The 22,728-nt window shown below is 41.1% G+C and overlaps 1 protein-coding gene across 1 annotated transcript in view; it reads left to right on the top strand.

Annotated features, from left to right (window-relative positions):
• Positions 1 to 22,438, top strand: part of JPH2 (junctophilin 2) — a 77,495-nt gene extending 55,057 nt beyond the window's left edge. The window contains exons 3-6 of the mRNA XM_070744684.1: positions 246 to 364; positions 9,471 to 10,336; positions 14,709 to 14,806; positions 18,217 to 22,438. Coding sequence (XP_070600785.1) covers positions 246 to 364; positions 9,471 to 10,336; positions 14,709 to 14,789 — 1,066 coding nt within the window. The 3' untranslated portion in view covers positions 14,790 to 14,806; positions 18,217 to 22,438. The remainder of the gene's footprint in view (positions 1 to 245; positions 365 to 9,470; positions 10,337 to 14,708; positions 14,807 to 18,216) is intronic.
• The last annotated feature ends 290 nt before the right edge of the window (positions 22,439 to 22,728 follow it).

Below are 22,728 nucleotides of genomic sequence, written 5' to 3'. Positions count from 1 at the left end.
CAAGGTCCTTTTGTACTCCCCAGGCTTCTAAAAAGGCTCTGAAGCCTGGGGAGAGTGAAAAATGGGTGTGCCATTGCATGCCGAAAGTGTGGGCACTCACATGCACATGTGTGGGAGGTGCAGGGAATTATGGGTGTGGGCATACATGCATGCAACCCTCTCCTTTTGTCACACGAACCAAAAAATGTTCGCCATCACTGTTCTATAGCATCTTTCTAAATACCACAATGGTGTTCTGTTCACAGGACTGCCCATGCCAAAGCCAAGTCAGAAGGTGCAGAGCAAGCAGCAGTAGCAGCTAACAATGAATCCATGTTAGCCAGATCGATGGCCAGAGAATTGTCTCCGGACTTCTATCAGCCAGGTAAGAAATGAAGAGTCCTTCATCCTAGTTTTTAATTAATGACTTTGATCTACACATTGGTTGAGCTATGTAAAATCAACAAACAAGTTAATATTTTCCACAAGTTAAGATTTTACAAAAAGCAGCCATCTCCATCACCTTTAACTGAGAAACAACATGAGTCATTGTCATTATTTTTCTGGTCTACCATTCCAGGGCTTTTAGGTCTGCTTGAGTCCAGACCATAATTTCAGCAGTGTATCTTCTGACAGAAATTGCCCAAATGTTAATTGCCTTGATGGTATTTCCTCCACTCAATTTGGACTTTAAGATCTTTTTCACTCTCATGATGTATTCACCTCTAACCTTCCCTGACTTCAGTGTGCTTGATATTGTCAGCTTGAATGATTTCCCCCTATTTCCCCCTTATTTATGGTAAGGGTAGCACATTTGTCCAGTCCAAATTTCATTGTAATATTTATTTATATTACTATCTGTTCTGCCTGGCTGTGGGCTACCCAGAAACGAAGTAATTAACCAAACACACACACACGTTCGCAGGCTTGTGAAAAGGAAGCGAAGAGGTTCTCTTTATGTACAGAAAATTGCAACCCTCAGCATCTGCCAGAGTAATGTTAGTTTATGAGTACAACAGGTCAGAGTTAATCACTCATGGCTTGAATGTCAGAATGTCCAAAGGTATCCACAGCAAACACAAAACCACAATTTATCAAAGTCTTTCTCCAAAAACTGAATGATAAACTCCCGCACCATTAGCTGCAAACCTCCCTTTTTTTCAAGGCTGCGGCAGCGTCATTAATTCTTAACACCTGTGACCTAGAATCTGTTTCTGCATTTGCACAGCTGCTCTTGAAATAGGATCGTCCATTATTCCCTCCCTGTCTGACTCAGATGAAACTCTGGCTGGAGATCTGACCGGCTCCATTTCCCTCTCTTCGTCCAACCCTTTCCTCATGCCTTTCTCCTTCTGATTCACTGTCTGATTCCTCCTCCAACCAACTCCTCTGAATCAAAATCAGCAGCGATAGGAGCTGGCCTGAAGCCAACTACAACACTATCCATCTATTACTTATCCATGTATTCCCAAGTAATAAACGTAATGTCCAAATGAGGTCTAAAATTAACCAGCTGCATCACTAAGTCAGAAGAAAGGTCACAGCTAGGGATTGCTTTGAGTTTTGAAGAGTTTTAACTGAATGTCTATTAGAAAAAAGAGAAATCAATTTTATAATGGTGTGAACTTCTATTGTATGCTCATTTTGTTTATGTGGAAAACAATTTTATTCAGACATTCATTCAATCAAACCCTGGATTATTATTCACAGCTCTGGAGATTTTGCTACTCATAATATTGGGGTGGAAAGGGCATATTAACATTTTGCTGCTATTTTCTTATTTTGCATTATATTTTATCATGCAGTCTTAGCTCATTTTTAGCAGTTTTGTTTCCATGAGTCTCTTCTGCAAGTAAAATGAAATGGATAAACATTTCCTAATATTTATACATCTTTGGTTGCTTTAAACATTTATATTTTGAAATATTCATGCCATTCATTTGTATTCATTTTTCAAAATGAATGTATTGTGCCCATCCAGGACCCTAGCAGTCTTTTCAAAATTGATTGCCAATGATCTGAGAAACTACAATCTCATTTTCATTTGTCTGGGAATAAGGTTACTGAACAAAATCAAGTTTACTTTTGAATAATCAACAAGAAGTGTGTACTGTTAATCTACTATTTTATCTGCTGTGCTAAAGGAGGAGTCCAGTAGTGGATGATGATCTCTGAGTACACTTCTCTGCCAACTCAAAGACTGACTATTCTGTATGAATAGGACTAATGTCTTTTGTAAGACAGAAAAAGCATATGTTTTATTAGAAAAATGCTAAGTTTTATCAATACCCACAAAATAACACAGCAACTTTTCTTTGATTCCATTAACTTGTTTGTTTCTAGTATTTTCAAACATTAAGGTTTTCACTTAACCTTTTTGAGGGGATAGTTTTAAATATACATTATGAATTGCATTTACAAATTGATATACAGTAATCCCTCGCTACTTCACGGTTCATATTTCACGGATTTACTACTTCACGGGTTTTCAAAGGGGGCTTAAATCCATTAAATCCATTGAAAATTTTAAATCCATTAAAAATTCACCCATGAGCCGGGTGTGGCGCAGCGAGTAGAGTGCTGTACTGCAGGCCACTGAAGCTGACTGCAGATCTGAAGGTCAGCGATTCAAATCTCATCATCTGCTCAGGGTTGACTCAGCCTTCCATCCTTCTGAGGCGGGTAAAATGAGGACCCGGATTGTGGGGGCAATAGGCTGGCTCTGTTAAAAAGTGCTATTGCTAACATGTTGTAAGCCGCCCTGAGTCTAAGGAGAAGGGTGGCGTAAAAATTGAATAAAATAAATGAATGAATGATTGAATGAATGAATGAATGAATGAATGAATGAATAAATAAATAAATAAATAAATAAATAAAATTCTTCTACAGTACTACTGTACTCTAACTCGTAGGATATCACATGTAGTTCCAGCTGAGAAACATTATAGAATGACTGTTTAATGCAAAGGGTGGGTTTTAAAACTCCAAATACTCGTTAAATACATTAAAAAATATATTTCCTCTACTTCACTGAAATTCGATTTTCACGGGTGGTCTTGGAACGCATCCCCCGCAAAAAATGAGGGATCACTATACTGTATATTCCTTGTCTTAACCAGTATGTATGTGCACATACATAAGGAAATCTTTGGGATTTAATCAGCAAATTGAATGGTCGATGTCAGTGATGGCGAACCGTTTTTCCCTTGGGTGCCGAAAGAGCATGTGCGTGAGTGCCCACACCCATAATTCAATGACCAGGGAGGGCGAAAACAGCTCCCCCCCGGAGACCTCTAGAGGCCAGAAACATACTGTTTCCCAACTTCTGGTGGGTCCTGTACGCTCGAGTTTTGCCCTCTCCAGGCTCCAAAGGCTTCCCTGGTGCCAGGGAAGGGTAAAAACGCCTCCCACATACCCCTGGAGGCTCTCTGGAAGCCAAAAACACCCTCCCAGACTCTCTGTGTGAGCCAAAAATCAGCTGGCCAGCATGCAAATGTATGTTGGAGCTGAGCCAGGGCAATAGCTTGTGTGCCAGCAGATATAGCTCTGCGTGCCAACTGTGGCACTCGTCCCATAGGTTCTCCATCACTGGTCTATGTTCCAATTCAGAGTTCCCCAACTTCTTCAGTTTTGCGGACTGGTTGTGGTGGTGGTGGAGAGAAGATGTTTCTGCCAGGACACGCACATATGGGTGTGCACAGCTCCACTTGCCTACGCGGTGTTCTTGCACACTTGCTACTTATGTAAATAGTGTGTGTGTGCATACGCTGGCCCGCTGCATGTGCAAGTGGGGATGTGTGTGTATGCGTTCACCTGCCATTTCTGCAGCTCGGTGATAAACAATTCATGGCCTACTAGTAGGCTGCAGCTCAGAGGTTGGCGATCTCTCTTTTAATTAATTAATCAAAGGGAAAAGCTATGATTTGTGTGCATTTTTGTCATTCATTCAGAGCCGGAAAACGTTTCAACCTTCATTGCAAAGACCACAGATGGGTTAGTCTGCTGAGGGCTATTTTGAGAACTCTGAGCAACTGGTAAAATAGCTTCCAAACAGTCTGCTTGAATCCAGAAATAAATAGCCCTGAATGGGTCTTTTTATGACTGACAGGTGGCTATAGGCAAAGCAAACTGGCTGAAATAAAGCTCTTAGATGTCTTTTCTTCTTGCCCCACTTTAGTACAAACTGCCAGCAGTATAAAAATCAAACTTTCCAGAATGCATAGATTTGTTGCCTGACATGGTGCAAGTGTATTTCGGAATCAGTTCCTGTAGCATTAAATGGTCACATTCCCAGTAAAAATGCACAATAATTTCTGCTAAGCATATTGCGTAGATTTTGTAATGTTCTCTTCATCTGCAAAACCTTTTCCTTTATTTTGGCTTTAACTTATGAATCCTTCATTTCTTGACACTGTTAGATATTGATTACAATAACGTACATTTATGGTTGCATTGCAAGCAGAGGTTTGAAATTAGCAGCAGCAGCTTACCATGGTTATTATACATACCAAATATTACATACATATACACATAAAGAAGAGATGCAACAATATCTGCTCTCAAACAGAATCTATTTTGAATGCAAGTGCTGGTTGCTTTGGACATTGTGTAGTGTGATTATTCCTACCATACATACTGTAATGAAGTGGTAGCCTTGTCATAAAGTGCTTCTGCCTACCTGGTGCATTTTAACAGAGTGGATATGTTCCAGGTCCCCTCTATTAAATGCTGCCATTTGTGTGACCAAGGAAGTCTATCTTCAGATTGCTCAGTCCCCAGCTTCTCAAACAAGATATCCTCAGAGATATGAATGGCGACCACTTTCCTTGGGTTTCAGAAAATTGTTAAAACTTGGATGTGGTCTAGTTGTGGTGATGGTGCCCTGTCATGGTTTATTGTTACCATTATGGATGGTTTTAGTCTGGGTTGTTCATGTTTTTAACTGTTTTACAATTAAAAATCTTCTTCTTTGGATTTCGTAGGACTATCAAACTCCATTTGAATAGGCAGCCATAACAAACTTAAATAATAATAATTTAAACTTACGACAGTGTCTAGTCATTATTCCTTTTGGGAAAAAACCTATTGGAGTTTTTATTGGAAAAAAGAACATATCATTTCCTCTTAAACAATAGCAGAAAAGTAGAAAAGATTTAACAAGTAATAGAACAACATTGTATGAAAGAAACGCCTCTTCCTCCCTCCCTCCCTCCCTCCCTCCCTGCCTCCCGATTTTTTAATTGGAGTGTAGTCTAAAGGTGTTACCCTTAATACATTGAGTAGACAGGGAACAGTAATTAACTCTTTGGGTTTTTTCAAGTAGTAGGAATGTATGTTCCTTAGCCATTACTGCAAACTTGGGGGATGGGTAGGAGATGAAGTTGTAATATATTATTCTCCATAGTGGGTGGAGCTAACATCCATGAATGGGATGACACCATCCCTTCAGCCAACAAGGACTGAGTTTGTCAAATTGATATCTTTCATCCATCTCCCAATTTCCCCTCTTTGACTCAGTCCTCAGTCAGAATAGGAAGTGTGTCTTCAGCTCCCATTCTAGTGAGATGTTAATCCATCTGTCTATTGAGTTCATTGATTGTGAGTTTTTTCTCATTGCCCTGGCTGCCTGTCATTTCATATGCAGTCCTGGCCATTAGCCAGGCCTCCAGCCGAGGGCCCGCCTCCTTTCTAAGCGAGCTCCCTCATATTGGCCTTAAGAGTTTTGCTCTGCCCATCTTTCTGGCTGTTGTGAGGCATTGCAATCTGGCTATGGAGATGATCTCCGAGAGCGATTCAAAGCTGCTTAGCGCTTGCTCAAGCTGCTTCATTCTCTGATTTAGCTGGCCTGCCACTGAAACTTCTCGTTTGTGTGATCAACGGCCAGGGGAGTTCTTGCGCTCAATACCGCTTGGCAAGGGAAGAACAACAAGGACTTAAAATTCATTGCACAAGCTTTTGCACTCAGCCAGTTGTTCCTGCCCTCCAGCAGGAGTTTCCCCACAAGCCGGTGTTATGCTACCGTAGTTTTGAGGTATTGCAGGCACTGTTGTCATATTAGACATAGGCGCACCCTGACCTAGAGTGACTTCTAAACCTTCCCACCTCAGCACTGGTGACAGCAGTGGCCATTTTGAATTGTAGCATTCTCTGAGGAGGAGGCCATTCAGCCACCTTTTTCATACCTTCAGCATCAATGGAGGCAACAGCCATTTTGATCAGCCTTAGCAACAGGGGCCATTTGGAGGCTTGCCTATTGGCAAGGCAGTGGCCAATAACAAGGCCACATTGATGGGAACTGGCTATAGTCCTCACAGCATCTGTAATGAGGTTCAGTAGCACTATGATGATGGATCAGAGAGAGAAGCAGCATTAGAGTCGCTCCTCAGGGAAGAGAAGCAAACCAACTTAACTGAGGCTTCATGCTCTCAGCAATCAGCCAGGTTATCTTCCCATAAGGAACAGAGTTGCGTTCTCTTGGCAGAATGCCCTCTTCAGTCCCTCTTGGTGGAACGTCCTCTTCCTTGCTGCAGAGATTGCCACCGACAATGGCTTGTGTTTTGGGGCTCCGTGTGTTGCGTTTTTAGCCTCCAAATGCTCAACATGCAGTACCCAAAATGGCTATCCAGAACAGCTGCTGCCTTCTTTTACCCCTTCCATGCTTTGCCTACTTAAGTCACTGGAGCTCCCTTCAATGATCAGCTGCGCTTTTGAAGCTGTTTTTCCGCCCCAGCACAAGCTAAGTGATCTTCCATGTTTTGCCTGCTTTTCTAATTGCTGCCCCCACCAACAATCAGCTGTGCTTTAGAAGCACAGCCCTAACAGCCCCAACCTCCAAACCAGCAAGCGAACTAATGTGCTGAAGCTGACCAGGCTAAGGACCAGCCAGATGAATACCTGGTAGACAGACTGCCACCCTCCCAACCCCATTTTCCTGCCCAAAAACTAAGGTGCCTCTTATACTGCGGTGCGTCTTATACTCCGAAAAATACGGTAGATGTAAATTGTAAAATAGATGTAAAACTATTATTCAATCTCTGATACATTAACTCTGTCAGTTATAAATGTTACTTAATGGTGTCTGAATATTGGAGGAAATGCACACACAAAAGATGGTTGAACTGGTGTAGAATTTACATTTGTAATGCAGACTGATTTAAAAGACTCATTTTTCTGACCTTGGTTTAGAACAAGACGTTTCCTGCCATCTTAGCTATACTCATAAATCTTATCTTGCTAATTAAAACTAATTATTTAGTTCACATTATAAGCATGTTTAAAGTTTGTGGGGGAAGGATATAGAAGCAATGGAGAAAACCAGACTGATTTTGCCTAGCCTATAAATAATAATGTAACCCATAGCAATGGTGCAGGCAGATACTACAGAATGCAGTGAGATGAAGACAGAGTGCAACCTGAACCCAGAAGTCACCTTCTTTAACTAAGCCAGGTCAATTTCTCCAGTGCTTCCAAAGGGATCTTGATGTCACAGGTGGATGATCTCATTAGTAAGCAATGTGCCCATCTGACAGCTCACTTTACATTAAGGACAAATCTCTACTGATTCTTTTCCCCATCCAGTCTTTATATAGAAGTTATATCCCTGAGAAGATATACAAGTGATGTATCTCTATGTGCAGATAAATAGCTAGGCCAGTGATGGTGAACCTTTTTTTTGCTCGGCTGCAAAAATGGTGTGCACACACACGATAGCACAGTGGTGTGTGCCCACACCCATAATGCAATAGCTTCCCCTCATGCATGCGCACACAATCCTCCCTGCACTGCCCCTACATTTCCAAACTTCCGGTTGCCTTGTTGGACCATTTTTCACCACCCACAGGCTCCGGAGGCTTTCCTGAAGCCTGCGGAGGGCCAAAAACAGCCCAACGTGTGAAAACAGCCTCCCCCGCCGTCCTTCTGAAGGCTGAAAATCAGCTGGCCAGCATACACAAGTGTGCTGGAGTTGACATAGGAAAAAGCCTTGTGTGCCCTCAGATATGGCTTCACACGCCACTTGTGGCACCCATGTCATAGGTTCGCCGTCACTGAGCTAGGCAGAGATAATTATTTGTTAGTAGGGCTACCATATCTGGGCTGAAAACTCAGGATGATCACTAGATGGCAACTGCGTTAGGCTTCTGCTAGTATTTGCTATAAGGTAGTGCTTCCCAAATATTTTCTGTTACGCCCTTCCCTAGGAATAAGTAAACATTTCATCCCCCCCCTGCAACTCTCCAATCTGGGTCCCAATGGAATTTTAGTGTTAATATTTGTTATTTTACTTATTATAAGCTTAAGCAAGCTTTTGGCTGGGGAAGGCTGCTCTACCCACTTACCTGGGAGTAAGTCACACTGAAATCAGTGGAGCCTGTTTTTGATTAGGCATGGGGCCAGGCCAGCTAAATCAAGCCAATGTTTTGGAGTTGCCGGCCTGGCCCATAAGTGCTGCCTCTGCCGGGCACTCACAGCAAATGGTGTGGAAGGAGGCTTTAGAGAGCCATTTGAAGTTTTTGCCCAGCTGCAGAGGATGTTCCTCCTTGTTCAGCAGCAGGTAATGCTATTCATGGCTACTGCAGCGCCCGCCAAGAACAATAAGAACCCATGCAGCTGCTCCACCCCGCCTGGCTGCCTTCGTTTCTGGGCTCGGATCAGCATGCAACTGGGAAAACACTCCCCGTCTGGGGGAATTGATCGAGAGGGACCGTGCATTTTCCATGGGGTCACATGCACTCCTCCCAGTAGGGCATGCCCCACTATTTGAGAAGGATTGCTATAAGGAAATGGAATGGAAAAGGTTCTAATAAAAAATAGCACTGCACTACCAGTCACTGTAACAATTAATAAATCTAATAGATATTTAGATTCAGGCATACTTATTGCTTGCGGAGTCAGCAACAGAGGCTTATTTTTAATGGATTTCATCTTTTTAAAAAACTTGTCCTTTTCTCTTGCTCCCCTACTGTGTTGTTGTTGTTGTTTTCTTTTCCTGGGGGGAGAGGAGTGTTGGGGCTGAGAGCAATAAAGGCTGAACTCTTCTGTAGAACATTTGATTATTGAAAATGTTTGTTTGTTTACACAGGGTTATAGGAAGTTTCTATCATGATTGATTCTAATTAAATAAAGAAGTTATTTTCAATACCAAGCTTTTTCTATAGAGATGGCATTGTTTCCTGTGATGGCATGTTTTTTATATTGTTTACAGGTCTCCAGCAGGCTATACAAAATTAATAATATAAATATAATTTAAATAATGTCTCATTGAACGACAGCAGGTTTGACTTACTCTACTCATTTCTCTTTGGCGGAGGATGACCAAATGACGAGTCAGCCTTCCTTTAATTAACCCACTTCATGGTGGGTTGGGGTGTCCCATTCATAGATCTAGAGGTGAAAAGGCTAAACCTGACTAACTACCAGCCACAAACTTACAAGTGTGAGATAAATTAAATGCCCTTTTGATAATGTTTAAAATTGTTTTTTTCCCTTATTAGGCCCTGAATATCTGAAGAGGAGGCTACTGCAGGAACTCATGGAAAACGAGGAGAATGTGGAGCGTATACAAGAAACACCCCCTGGTGAAGATACATCGCCAGCAACACCTCCAGAAAGTCCCCAGGGGGATGAGCAGGAGTTTATGAAACCTAAGGAGAGTCCAGCTCCAACTCCATCACCATCTGGCACACCGCCTGAGTCCAAGCGTGCTAAGCAGAGTTCTCAGAAAGATGGTTTTCTCAGCCCTGGGAACTGGAATGGAGACCATACCAAGGATGGGAATTATACAGGAAGTAGGCCCAACACTTCATCTAATGTTCCACTGACACCAGTGGAGAAGTCAGGAAGTAACAGCAGAGCTTCTTCTCAGAGCCCCAGCCGTCCTAGTCATATGAAGATTGCTACTGATAGGATGGAGATCAAGCCTCTTGAAAGGATACAGAAAGAAGGTGAAGTTAAATTATTTGAGGGGTATCACAGTTATGCTGTTCGGACCTCTCCAGTTACTCCCCCAGTGGATAATGAAGAAGAGCCATTCTCAGAACCCACATTTACCACCAAGCCAAGGTCCCCAGAGCCAGAATCTGATGTGAAAGCAGTGGATCACAAATTAGAGCTAGAAAAAAGGGCAAGTACACCTGTGACCCAACACGAACCAGTTCACAAAGAGAAAAAAATAGTCAAGACAGAATCTAAGCTTGAGCCCAAACAACATCCACCTGAGTCGAAAGTAGAAGAGAAAGTAGAAGCTGTGAGCGAAACCAAGCCTGAAGCCAAGATGGTAGCTAAAACTGAGCCCAAGACTGTGGTAAAAAAAGTTTCTCCACCAGAAGCAGCCACAAAAGAGGTTGCAGAAAAAGAAGAGGTAATTTGGTTTTGTCTTCATAGCAGGGATAGTTGTTCATTTAGCAGATTGGATTGGGGAGAGAGCAGCACTAATATGCTAGCCATTTTCTAAATTTTCCACTTGCTGTTAATATTTCTGTGAAAATAGATCAGCCATGAACATTTTGTACTTCTTTGGAAAACTGTACTTTATTTATTTATTAACTGTATTATTATTATTATTATTATTATTATTATTATTATTATTATTTATTGGATTTGTATGCTGCCCCTCTCCGCAGACTCGGGGTGGCTAACAACAGTGATAAAAAACAGCATGTAACAATACAATACTAAACAACTAAAAAAACCCTTATTATAAAACCAAACATACGTACAAACCTTACCATGCGTAAATTGTAAGGCCTAGGGGGAAAGAATATCACAGTTCCTCCATGCCTAATGGCAGAGGTGGGTTTTAAGAAGCTTACGAAAGGCAAGGAGGGTGGGGGCAATTCTAATCTCTGGGGGGAGTTGGTTCCAAAGAGCCAGGGCCGCCACAGAGAAGGCTCTTCCCCTGGGTCCCACCAAACGACATTGTTTAGTTGACGGGACCCGGAGAAGGCCCACTCTGTGGGACCTAACTGGTCACTGGGATTCGTGCAGCAGAAGGCGGTCCCTGACATAATCTGGTCCGGTGCCAAGAAGGGCTTTATAGATCATAACCAACACTTTGAATTGTGACCGGAAACTGATCGGCAACCAATGCAGACTCCGGAGTGTTGGTGTAACATGGGCATATTTGGGAAAGCCCATGACTGCTCTCGCAGCTGCATTCTGCACAATCTGAAGTTTCCGAACAATTTTCAAAGATAGCCCCATGTAGAGAGCCCCATGTATGCCGCCCATCTTGGTTGATCTTGGTAAAAAATTGTGTTGAAACTCTAATATTTCAGTATGACTTGAGTTTCATGAAACTAGTATAACTGTTTAACAACAGTTAGCACCACAGCAAATTCCTTCAAAGCATTTTACTTCTAGGAAAAACTATCCAAAGTACTATATTTATGATTTCTTGGAAAATTTGCCTATGAAAAATCTTTGCAGGTTCAAATTTAGTTATTGTGTTTCCAAGGATGAAGAGGAGGAGGATTATTTAGTTTTGAATCCTGTTGTTCATTCTGGAGCTTGTAATGTTCCCTCTTCCAAATATATCCCATCATGTAGAAGCTAGGGCTAGGACTATGAGGGCGAATTTATGGCATGCTTGCTAGAGGTGGCCTACAGAGATCTCTATGTGGCCATGCGTGCTGTTGCTGGCCAGCTAGTTATTGAGTTTCTGGTGCTCTAGCATGCACACACCTTCCGTTTTGGGCACTTTGTGCCAAACAAAAATCACCACCACTGCAATAGGAAGTATTGATCTATTTCAGTGATGGTGGACCTTTTTTCCCTCAGGTGCCAAAAGAGCGTGTGTGCACACTATCATGGATGCGTGAGTGCCCAGACCCATAATTCAATGCCTTGGGAGGGCAAAAACAGCTTTCCCTGTCCCCCCAGAGGCTCTCTGGTGGCTGGAAAAGACCTGTTTATCAATTCAATTCAATTTATTGGATTTGTATGCCGCCCCTCTCCGAAGACTCGGGGCGGCTCACAACAATAATAAAAACAATATTCCAGCGAAAACAAATCTAATATTAAAAAGCACATAAAACCCTATCATTTTTAAAAAAGCAAACAACATATACATACCCAAACATAAATATAAAAAAGCCTGGGGGAAAGGTGTCTCAACTCTCCCATGCCTGGCGGTATAGATGGGTCTTGAGTAATTTACGAAAGACAAGGAGTGTGGGGGCAGTTCTAATCTCCGGGGGAGTTGATTCCAGAGGGCCGGGGCTGCCACAAAGAAGGCCCTTCCCCTGGGGCCCGGCAAATGACATTGTTTGGTCGACGGGACCCGGAGAAGGCCAATTCTGTAGGACCTTATCGGTTGCTGGGATTCGTGCGGTACCAGGTGGTTCTGGAGGTACTCTGGTCCAATGCCATGCAGGGCTTATCAACTTCTGGTGGGCCCAGTAGCCCCCTCCCCAGGCTCCAAAGGCTCCAAAGATCAGCTGGCTGGCACACACATGGACGTTGGAGTTGAGATTGGCAAAGGCTTGCATGCTAGCAGATATGGCTCTGCGTGCCACCTGTGGCACCTATGCCATAGGTTTGCCATCACTGATTTATTTCATCAATTTTCAAAATCATGCCCAATAAATTTATTTAGCAACTTACTTTCAATAGCTTAAGCATATGTTCCACACCAATTTCTTGGGGAAAACACTCCCCGGGCTATTTAGACCAAATTAACTATGTTCCAGTTCAGTACATGTATTAACACGTTCACCAGAGAAGAGTTCAAAGTGGTAGGTGGCAATTTAAAAATATGCTACTCTTTTCTGTGTGGCTGGGAGGATTATAACATTTCTTTGAGTCACGTTTAATTCCAACCAATTTCTTAGACCTCTCCATGCAGTGCTCTTGGAAGTTATTCGCCATTCTCTTCTTTGGCGATACCCTTTCGTAATTCTTTTTTGGAGAGAGAAGAGTGTCCTTCAAGTCCCATCTTGATTCCTAGCAACTCCCTGGACAAATCACTGCAGGTTTTTTTGCCAAAAGTTTGGAAGTGGTCTGCGGTTGCCTCCTCCATAGAAGCTAAGAGAGAGGGACTGGTCCACAGACTCCCAGGTGGTTTTAGAACTTTCTGCCTTCCAGATTCTAGATTGGCACCAATCATTATACCAAACTGCTTCTCTTCCTCCTTCATACAATAGTCTGGTTTATATATCTGGAATTCTTGGGAGATTTTCCATCTTTCCTTTTATTCTAAAATTGCATGATCCTGTGCTTTTACTTTTATTTTAGATGTGCAAAAAATGAATATACAATACGGAGTGTGGTTTGTAAGTTTAATAATTAGTGAAAAGCAGACATCTTCATAATCTCTGGTTGAATTATCATTAAACGTTAGAGTTTATATAAAATTGAAAGCAAAAATAATCCTTGCAGCTATAGGGCGAGGGTATTACGTAGGGCCAAAGTTCTTAATCATGTAATTCTAATGTATGTGGAATAGGCAGCAATGTGTGTTGCTCTAAATATTGGTGAACTGTAACTCCCAGCACATCTCACAATAGGACATGCTTCCTAGGGCTTGGGAGTTACAATTCAGCAGGATCATTGTGCATATAATAATAATAATTAATAATAATTTATTAGATTTGCATGCTGCCCCTTTCTGAAGAAGCAGTGGAAGTGATGTGCCGGTGTCTGGAGGCTGTTGGGGCCTGGATGGGTGTCAACTGACTCAAACTCAACCCTGATAAGACGGATTGGCTGTGGGTTTTGCCTCCCAGGGACAATCCCACCTGTCCGTCCACTGGGGGGGGAATTATTGACCCCCTCGGAGAGGGTCCGCAACTTGGGCGTCCTCCTCGATCCACAGCTCACATTAGAGAACCATCTTTCAGCTGTGGTGAGGGGGGCGTTTGCCCAGATTCGCCTGGTGCACCAGTTCCGGCCCTATCTGGACCGGAAGTCACTGCTCACAGTCACTCATGCCCTCATCACCTCGAGGTTCGACTACTGTAATGCTCTCTACATGGGGTTGCCTTTGAAAAGTGTTCAGAAACTTCAGATTGTGCAGAATGCAGCTGCGAGAGCAGTCATGGGCTTCCCCAGGTATGCCCATGTTACACCAACACTCCACAGTCTGCATTGGTTGCCGATCAATTTCCGGTCACAATTCAAAGTGTTGGTTATGACCTATAAAGCTCTTCATGGCATCGGACCAGAATATCTCCGAGACCGCCTTCTGCCGCACGAATCCCAGCGACCGATTAGGTCCCACAGACTGGGCCTTCTCCGGGTCTCGTCAACTAAACAATGACGGTTGGCGGGCCCCAGGGGAAGAGCCTTCTCTGTGGTGGCCCCGACTCTCTGGAACCAGCTCCCCCCAGAGATTAGAACTGCCCCTACCCTCCTTGCCTTTCGTAAACTCCTTAAAACCCACCTTTGTCGTCAGGCATGGAGGAACTGAGATATCTCCCCCGGGCCTATACAATTTATGTATGGTATGCTTGTATGTATGTCTGTTTAATAATGGGGTTTTTAAAATATTTTTAAATTGTAAATTATTAGATTTGTCATGAACTGTTTTTATTGTGTTGTGAGCCGCCCCGAGTCTACGGAAAGGGGCGGCATACAAATCTAATAAATAATTATAATTATAATTATAATTATATAGATGGATAGTCTGTGTTTTATGATGATTGTTTCATATTTTGAGGATATCTTCAATCTAAGTCTTTGTTTTAAATCGTAATAGGTATTTAATATAATGCTCTTGAATTTTTCCTTCTTAGGGACCTAACACAATAATCATCTGCATGGTCATTTTATTGAACATTGGCCTGTCTATCTTATTTGTACATTTTCTGACTTGATGAGATACTGAAACAAGGTAAGAATACCTTGGATGGAGAGGAGTGTTAAATGTTTTAGGGGATTGCTGGGATGGTAGTGGTGGTGAAGGTTAGGAGTTTTGTGGATTTTTAATGTTGTAAGCTGCTCAAGATCACCACATATGAATTAAGCAGTCATCTACATTTTTTAATAAATAGGAGTGACAATTCTTATTGGGATCCACCCAAGATTGATTATATGATAGGGGGCTCTTTAAATGTTTTAAATAAATACAAAACTTGCTGTGATTTGAGGTGTAATATTTTAACATAGAAACATAGAAGACTGATGGCAGAAAAAGACCTTGTGGTCCATCTAGTCTGTCCTTATATTGTTTCCTGTATTTTATTTTAGGATTATTTTTGACTGGCGTTCCTTCCTATGATTGCTAATGCCATCTTTTATACTTGAATACCAGTGCTATTTAGTTGCTTATTCTGGACATCTTTTATTTTGTATTTAATTTATTTGTTTGTTATTTGCTTGCTTGTTTGTTTATTAAATTAATATGCCACCCATCTCACAGATAAGCGATTCTGGGTGCCTTATTTTTAATTCTTATATTTATAGATTTTTTTTTAAAGCATTGCAAAGAAAAGAATTTATCAGCCTATGCAGATAAATTGTACATGCAAACGTGTGCAATTATCTTCCAATTATTCCAATTCAACCTTCATTCAGTTCAATGAGGATAGTTTCCAATAAGAATGTCATCAGCATATTCACTGACACCAGTCGTTTTTAAAAATCAAAACCTGGACCGTCTCATTATGTATCAAAGCAATGACCAGGCCTTACAATACTTCTTAAATGGCACAGAGCTCTGTTTTATGCATTTTCTATAAATGTAAAATGTTTGCTTGTAAGATGCAAAAAATAGATGTCATAATAATAGTAGTCCACTTGCTTCACAACATATAATTTTATAACATAAAAAGCCATATGTAACAATAACAATAAAAAATGAGATAAAATTAAAGTTAAAATACAACATACCAGTAAATTAAAGCAGAAATAATTATGTCAACTCTCTTCTCCAAAATCTATTAATTACTCCACTTGAGTCCTCTTCATTCATTCTAACTTCTCTGCATGTTACTTCTCTATCGTTTTTTATACTGTATTACCTTTCTGTCCTACTCTGATGACGTTCCTTTTTAAATTCTCCTTTACCCTCATATTTTTCTTCTTTTCCATTGTCTGTTCCTTCTTTCACTTTTGTTTCCCATGTCCTCTTTTTTTTGTCTTCCCTCTTCATCACCTCCTAATTCTCTATATAGTGATACCTCTACTTAAGAACTTAATTGGTTCCATGACCAGGTTCTTAAGTAGAAAGGTTTGTAAGAAGAAGCATTTTTCCCCATAGGAATCAATGTAAAAAGCAAATAATGCATGCAAACCCATTAGGAAAGAAATAAAAGCTCGGAATTTGGTTGGGAGGAGGAGGAGGAAGAGGAGGAGAACAGTCACTGCCGAAGGAAGAAGGTGAGGTGAGGGGAATCAAAAAAGTCCAAAACTTTAAGGCTCAAAAAAAAAAAGGAGGGGACTATGAGGCCACGAGAAGGAGCACGCGCCTCCCATACACCTGATGTGAGGCTGCCTCACATACACTGAGCCAGAGAGAGAAACCGAGGGGGAATGGCAGAAAACTGGCTGGGCCTTCGTGCTGCTCTCAAATTTCCTGGGAAATTTTTCAGGGTTCGGGTTCTTAAGTAGAAAATGGTTCTTAAGAAGAGGCCAAAAAATCTTGAACCCCTGGTTCTTATCTAGAAAAGTTCTTAAGGAGAGGCATTCTTAAGTATAGGTACCACTGTACTTCCATTTATCCATCAGACCTCCTCCTTGTTCTCCTGGCCTCCACCACTGACTGATCCTTCTTCTACATATCTGATTCCAGTGGTGAGCAGTGTGGTAGCAAAAATTGTGATATGCTCCCCAACACATGCACCCCTGCATGAGATTTGGTCCTGTACATGCACCATAAGCAAAATCTTGCATAAGGATGCTTGTGCATGCGAGCTTTTGCCTATTTTCAGTGTTTTTTTGCTTCTGCGCCTGCACGGAAGCAAAGAAATCACTGAAAATAGGCAAAAATCTCACGAGTGCCAGAGTCCTCGTGTGAGATTTCGCTTGCGGCACATACGCAGTAGCCGAATTTCTCGCCAATGCACGCCCGCGCAGGCTCAGAGAGCGTACACTAGCATCAAAGACGAGCAGCCTTTCACTGCCTGATTTCTATGGTCATTGTGTCTATCTATGGAGACTAGTACAATAAGCATTCCAAAATTGATAGGAAAAGTCAAAAAGAAAAATTGGCTCCAGTTTGTAACATTTGACTTTTGACAGACAGGAAGAGTGGGGTGTTTCTTTTTAGCAATATTCTAACTAAACATGATAGAATTGTTCTCAGGCCATCTTGATTTTTTTTAGATGTTAAAATAAGTTAAATAGAAATAGAGATGAATGAGAGAAGAGAGAAAAGTTGGAAAGTTCAAAGCCAATTCACATACAGTGGTACCTCTACTTACAAACTTAATTTGTTCCATGATCAGGTTCTTAAGCAGAAACATTTGTAAGAAGAAGCAATTTTTTCCATAGGAATCAATGTAAAAGCAAATAATGCATGCCATTGGGGCAACCACAGGGAGGGCGGAGGTCCTGTTTCCTCCCAGGAGATTCCTAGAGAGGCCCCACAGAGGCTTCTCCTTGCCTTTTCTGGCCCTGTTTCCTCCCAGGAGATTCCTAGAGAGGCCCCACAGAGGCTCTCCCTGCCTTTTCTGGTTACAGTTTCGGAGGCTCAGGTTTGTAAATGGAAAATGGTTCTTGAGAAGAGGCAAAAAAATCTTGAACACCCTGTTTTTATCTAGAAAATATCGTAAGTAGAGGGGTTCTTAGGTAGAGGTACCACTGTATATGTATTCTCATCCCCTTTGCTGAGAGCTTCTCGCCAACAACTCTTATTCAGTGTGTACTATTCAGGCAAATTTATTCTGTGGATTAGTATGGGAGTCATTCAAACATTGCATTTTTTAAAACTGCAGAGTATCTACTGATACAGTCTTCTGTCTTTTACATGATCTATTCTATTTTCTACCACAGGATGGCTGCTGATACCATGAAATTATTAACCAGACAAAAATAAGTAAGAATGTGGGAAATAAAAGACAAGTAGGGGGAATGGAATAGGAACAATATTGTTTATTATCCAGGGATAGGGATTGTTTGAAAACACAGGTAATAAACCAGAATATTAGCTATTAGTTTTTAATTCTTATGGAAAGTCTGTTTTATTTATGGAACTTTCTCCAGTTAACCTTTTCCTAGGGTAGTATCACAAATGTTATTTTTTTAAAAAAATAATATGAATTCTATTGCCTTCCTAATTTTTTAAATTTTATATATTCACAGAAGTATGCTGGTCCAAACAACCGTCCTGATCAGAGAGAACATTGGCCATTCAGAGCTATGTTAAAAGGAAGAAGCATAGAAGCACCCAGTGAGTGTATTGTGGTCATAAACAATTACACAATGCTTCTGGCAAACTCTTTTGCTCCAACCACAGCAGGAAGAGATCTCAAATTTTACAACTTCTTTTATTCTTCCTTTTGTTTTGAGTCTGCGTTGCTTTGAAGATTTATAATTTTGATGAACTACACTGCCACTTGTTGAAGAAACAAGGATTCATCTTAATTGTGGGATGGAAACACAAACAAAAAAGTCTTTTCTCTGAATTTCACTGTGAAAACATCAGACTTAGTGGTACAAATCTTCCAATCTCCATTTTTCTAAATTGTGCTGCAGTTTTGAATCATGATTAACTCCAAGTGTATGCTTAAAGTGGTTGGGGGTAGGGGGCATTCAAGCATTACCCTGGTTGTATTTTGAGCAATTATCCAAGTCTCCAAGAAAAAAAAGTTTGCTAAAATCAATAATATGGTCCTAGTCAAAAAAAGATAGAGTCAATAAGAAAGATTTAGAAACTAGGGCTTAAAACTTCTTCCTGTCTTGTAAGGAACTCGTCCCGCTCTCCCTCCCTAATCCTATATTCTGCATTCTAGAACCTGTAGCTTTTTTCTTTTAGCTCTGTTAGGAGAGCCAAGGTGTTTGGGCATTCAATTTTTCCCTTTCCCCCACTGCCCAATTTGATGCTTCTCTCCACTAGCAAAGCAACAGATTCATTTCTTTCTCAAACTTTTTTGCCCTTTTAGATATGAAGAACTTTGCATCCATTTCCGCAGCTCATATAGAAGTGGAGCAAAGCATTGTATAATGAAGAAGTGGCTCAGTTGGAACTAAATGTCTAGCAGGCACCGTGCAGGCTTTTGAAGATTCTTTTATCTCTTTGGTGTGTCATTCCCCATATTTCTTTGCTTTAATTTGGCTAGCTGGCAGTGGTGGGAGAGGGCCTGGCTGGTAGCTCGATCTTTGCTTCTAAAAGTTTCCATTTAGATGTTTTCCTTCCTTAGCACTTGTCCTGGGCCAGTAGCAGTTGCGCGACTCCGAGGAGTTGGTATTGCAACTTGTCTATATTGTACATAAGCCTAAATTGATGTTTTTATCAGTCATACCTGGAGCTATTTTCTTTGGAGATTAGTCCTATTCAATATCTTCTCAAAGCAAAAGCTTGAAAGAAGTTCACCAAAGAAGTTGGAGGCTTTAAAGAAAAGAAGACTCTCCCAACCACAAGTGTCACAAAGCTTCCAGGATAAACTGCACGTATCATAGAGCTATCAGCGCAAATGGAGCATCAGCCAGCAAAGCCAAGGATCCAGAAGGGAGTGGATGGAGAGCTGGGACAAGATTGAAATATGGGCAAGCAATATTCTTGATAACCAATTGGCAACATGTCCCCTAATTAATTCTGGGTATAGTATCCCATACAAACCGAAATACTAGGGAAAATTGGTGGTTTCACATGCTCCTAAATCCATTTAAGAAGTCTATCTTCTAAACTGAGTGAAGCTTTTTTCCTAAATAGCAGATCCCATTCTGGTACTGGAGGCGGCATTCAGCCGGTTCTGTCTAGGACATAGGTAAAGTCACAATTTGAAACAATGAAATTAGTTTTCAAATTACTATCTTCTTTTATGGATTTCAGTGCAAGGGCGCTGAAATCTGGTCTTACTAGCAATTCTTTTTGCAATGCTGATTAGCAGCAATTAAACACCAAGAAACTTGTTTAGCTTACTTACTATAGGTTGCATTTTAATGTGGCTTGCTATAAATGTTGGTAGATGAAATCTGCTCATTTAATAACTATGCAGTGCCTGGAGTATTTTTGTTGCTAGCTTTGTTTATCCCATTCCCACCCTAAGATTAGATCTGTGGCAAGATCCATTTTACACTCTGTTCCTTTTTGTATTATTCAGCTGCAGAAATGGCTTGTCATTGAAATTTCAGTATGTGAATCTGTCTTTAACGGGTGTGGATGTTCCCTTTTCCAACTTTCTTTGAGGGGGAGAGAATAAGGAATTTTGTTTCCAAAAAGATTTTTTAAAAGTGCCTTCTTTAAACTGACAATGATTTGTTACAACTATAGTGATAGTCCTTGGAATTGCAGCGGTGGGTTAAATATGCACAAGTAAAATACAGAGGAAAATTAATAGGTTACTGTATAAGAGACTGTAATTGTAGGTGCCAAAAGGTGACAGGATTTTAAGTGCAGCAGGTAAACCATGTGTTCAAAGCAGATGACTTACAACTGATGAAGGGCTGAAAATGAATTTGGAAGACAGGAGTGCTGTTCCTGACAGCTTGTTTAATAAATACTCTGCTTTGAAGGAGGAGAAAACCAAGATTTCTAACAACCAATGAGGTATGGCAACGCTGCTCAGAAAATTGTGCAAGAAGAACTTGTCCTTCAAACATGAAATAATAGCAATACAAGCAATTTTGAGGCTTTCATTGTTACATGTCCTTTTTATCTAAATATATTCCCTTAAACATAACCAGGCTGTTATTTGTTTTTGAAACCTGACAGCCTCTGTCCTGGCTTTCTAGGTGTACACTTTAGTATGCCAGCAGCTTTACAACAGGGAATGTGATTTTCTTTGAAAGGTATCAATGTCCTTTGTTTATCATGAAGCGGCTCTTTGAAAAACATTAGGATTATTCCTATCCACCTCTGAATTCTCTTTTTGCAGAAATGCCGTGTGGTTATTTTCTTCGTTATGCTTTGCTTTCTGCAATGTAATGACAAGGATAAAAGAAATGTATTTGTGGTCTGTGGCATATATAAGGCAGGATCCACAACAGCAGTGGGTTGCTACCAGTACAAACCAGTGGTGGCAGGGGCGAGAGGCTCTGGATGCCCACCCGCCCTGGATGCTTCTGCGCATGCACAGAAGTGTCATGAGCATGCACATGAACTGGTAGCAATGGGATTTAGAACCCATCACTGATCCACAGACTCTCTGTCCAGAGGCTGTTGCTTTTTTAAAATTATTTTACTTTAGACAGCTGGATCTCCATGCCAAATTGCAAAACTGATTTTTGTCCTTTTTAAAGGTGGATGACTACAGCGCAAAATGCTCTCACTCGGACAGCAAAATATTTTTGACTGTCCTTGCCATGTGCCGTGGCCATCACGATCTCCGGAACATTTAAAATTTATTTTAAAACCATCAAAAAGTTACTAAGCTTTCGTCAATCCCTATTGGATGCTTGCTTTTATGTGATGCTGTTCAATTAGACTAAGACAGAAACCAAAAATTAATTACAGGAGGGAAGAAAGGGTGTGGCCCTGTTACGCATGCAATGACTAAATTGAATGGTATCATATAAAAGCAAGCATCTCTCCAAGGGAGATTTTATACTCTGATGAAGTCAATAGAGATTGACAAAAGTTTAGTAACTCTTTAGTAGTTTTTAAATAAATTTTAAACGTTCCAGGGATTGTACACACACACACTCTTACATTTATTTCTTGGTAAAGGCTTGTCCTTTTAATGTAAACAAAGCAGTTGCTAGCGAATCGGGATACCAATGTATGCACAATCACCAAGAAGCTCATTCTCTCTACTGCAACTGCTTTGTTTACATTAAAAGGACAAGCCTTCACCAAAGAAATAAATGCAAGTAATTTAATAGAGGGGGAATCACATATGGCCTTTTAGCTCTCAAATAATGCCAGTTCTTCCTACAGTCCTGGGAACCTTGACTTAAGGATCTTCTTTATTTCTTGTTCCAAATATTGTCTAGAACAAGATGACACAAAAAATCCAGAGTCTCCTATGGAAGGTGTGAGTTTTTCCATTCGTGCCCAAGAGGCCTTTTTAAAGATGAATGGAAAGGTCCTTTGAGAAAGAGATCTCCCTCCTACTTCTTACTTCTCCCAAAGAACTTCTGGATTGGGACTAAATGTGTGCGCAAGCCCTGTGGAGTGTTGCTTCCTCGGGTGAGCAGGAGCGGGTTTACCTCCATTTGCATGCCTTCAAACATAGTTTGATATTCTTAAAATGTTCAGGGCTTTCAAAACGACAGATGTATCATCACCAGAAACATACCTTTTTGAAATCACATGTTTTTAAAAATGAAAATAAATGACAATTTGTGCAATGCTATCCAGGACCTTTTATTTGCTGTTCTTCTGGATTATGTGCAATAATAAAAGGTTCTTTTGTTCACGTTACCAGTTCTGATTTATTTTAGATGAAAGCATGGGAAATTTTCGTATTTGACATGTTTAACAAACCAGCGGTGTATCCAGAGGTGGGTTCCTCCCAGTTCAGACCGGTTCTATAGAACTTGGCAACCTGGGTCACTGGAACCGGCAACAAGCCAGGCCTGCCATGTCCCCAAGCCAGTTTTCTCAATGGCACCATAGGTACCGCCATCTCGATTTTTGAACTTTTTTTATTGTACTGAGCATGTGCAGAGGGCCATTTTCAGGAACAGGTGTGTGTGAAGCGTGCGCAAAAC

The sequence above is a fragment of the Erythrolamprus reginae genome, chromosome 3 (assembly GCF_031021105.1).
Source record: "Erythrolamprus reginae isolate rEryReg1 chromosome 3, rEryReg1.hap1, whole genome shotgun sequence".
Taxonomy (NCBI): Eukaryota; Metazoa; Chordata; class Lepidosauria; order Squamata; family Dipsadidae; genus Erythrolamprus; species Erythrolamprus reginae.
This window is presented reverse-complemented; position numbering and strand designations above follow the sequence as displayed.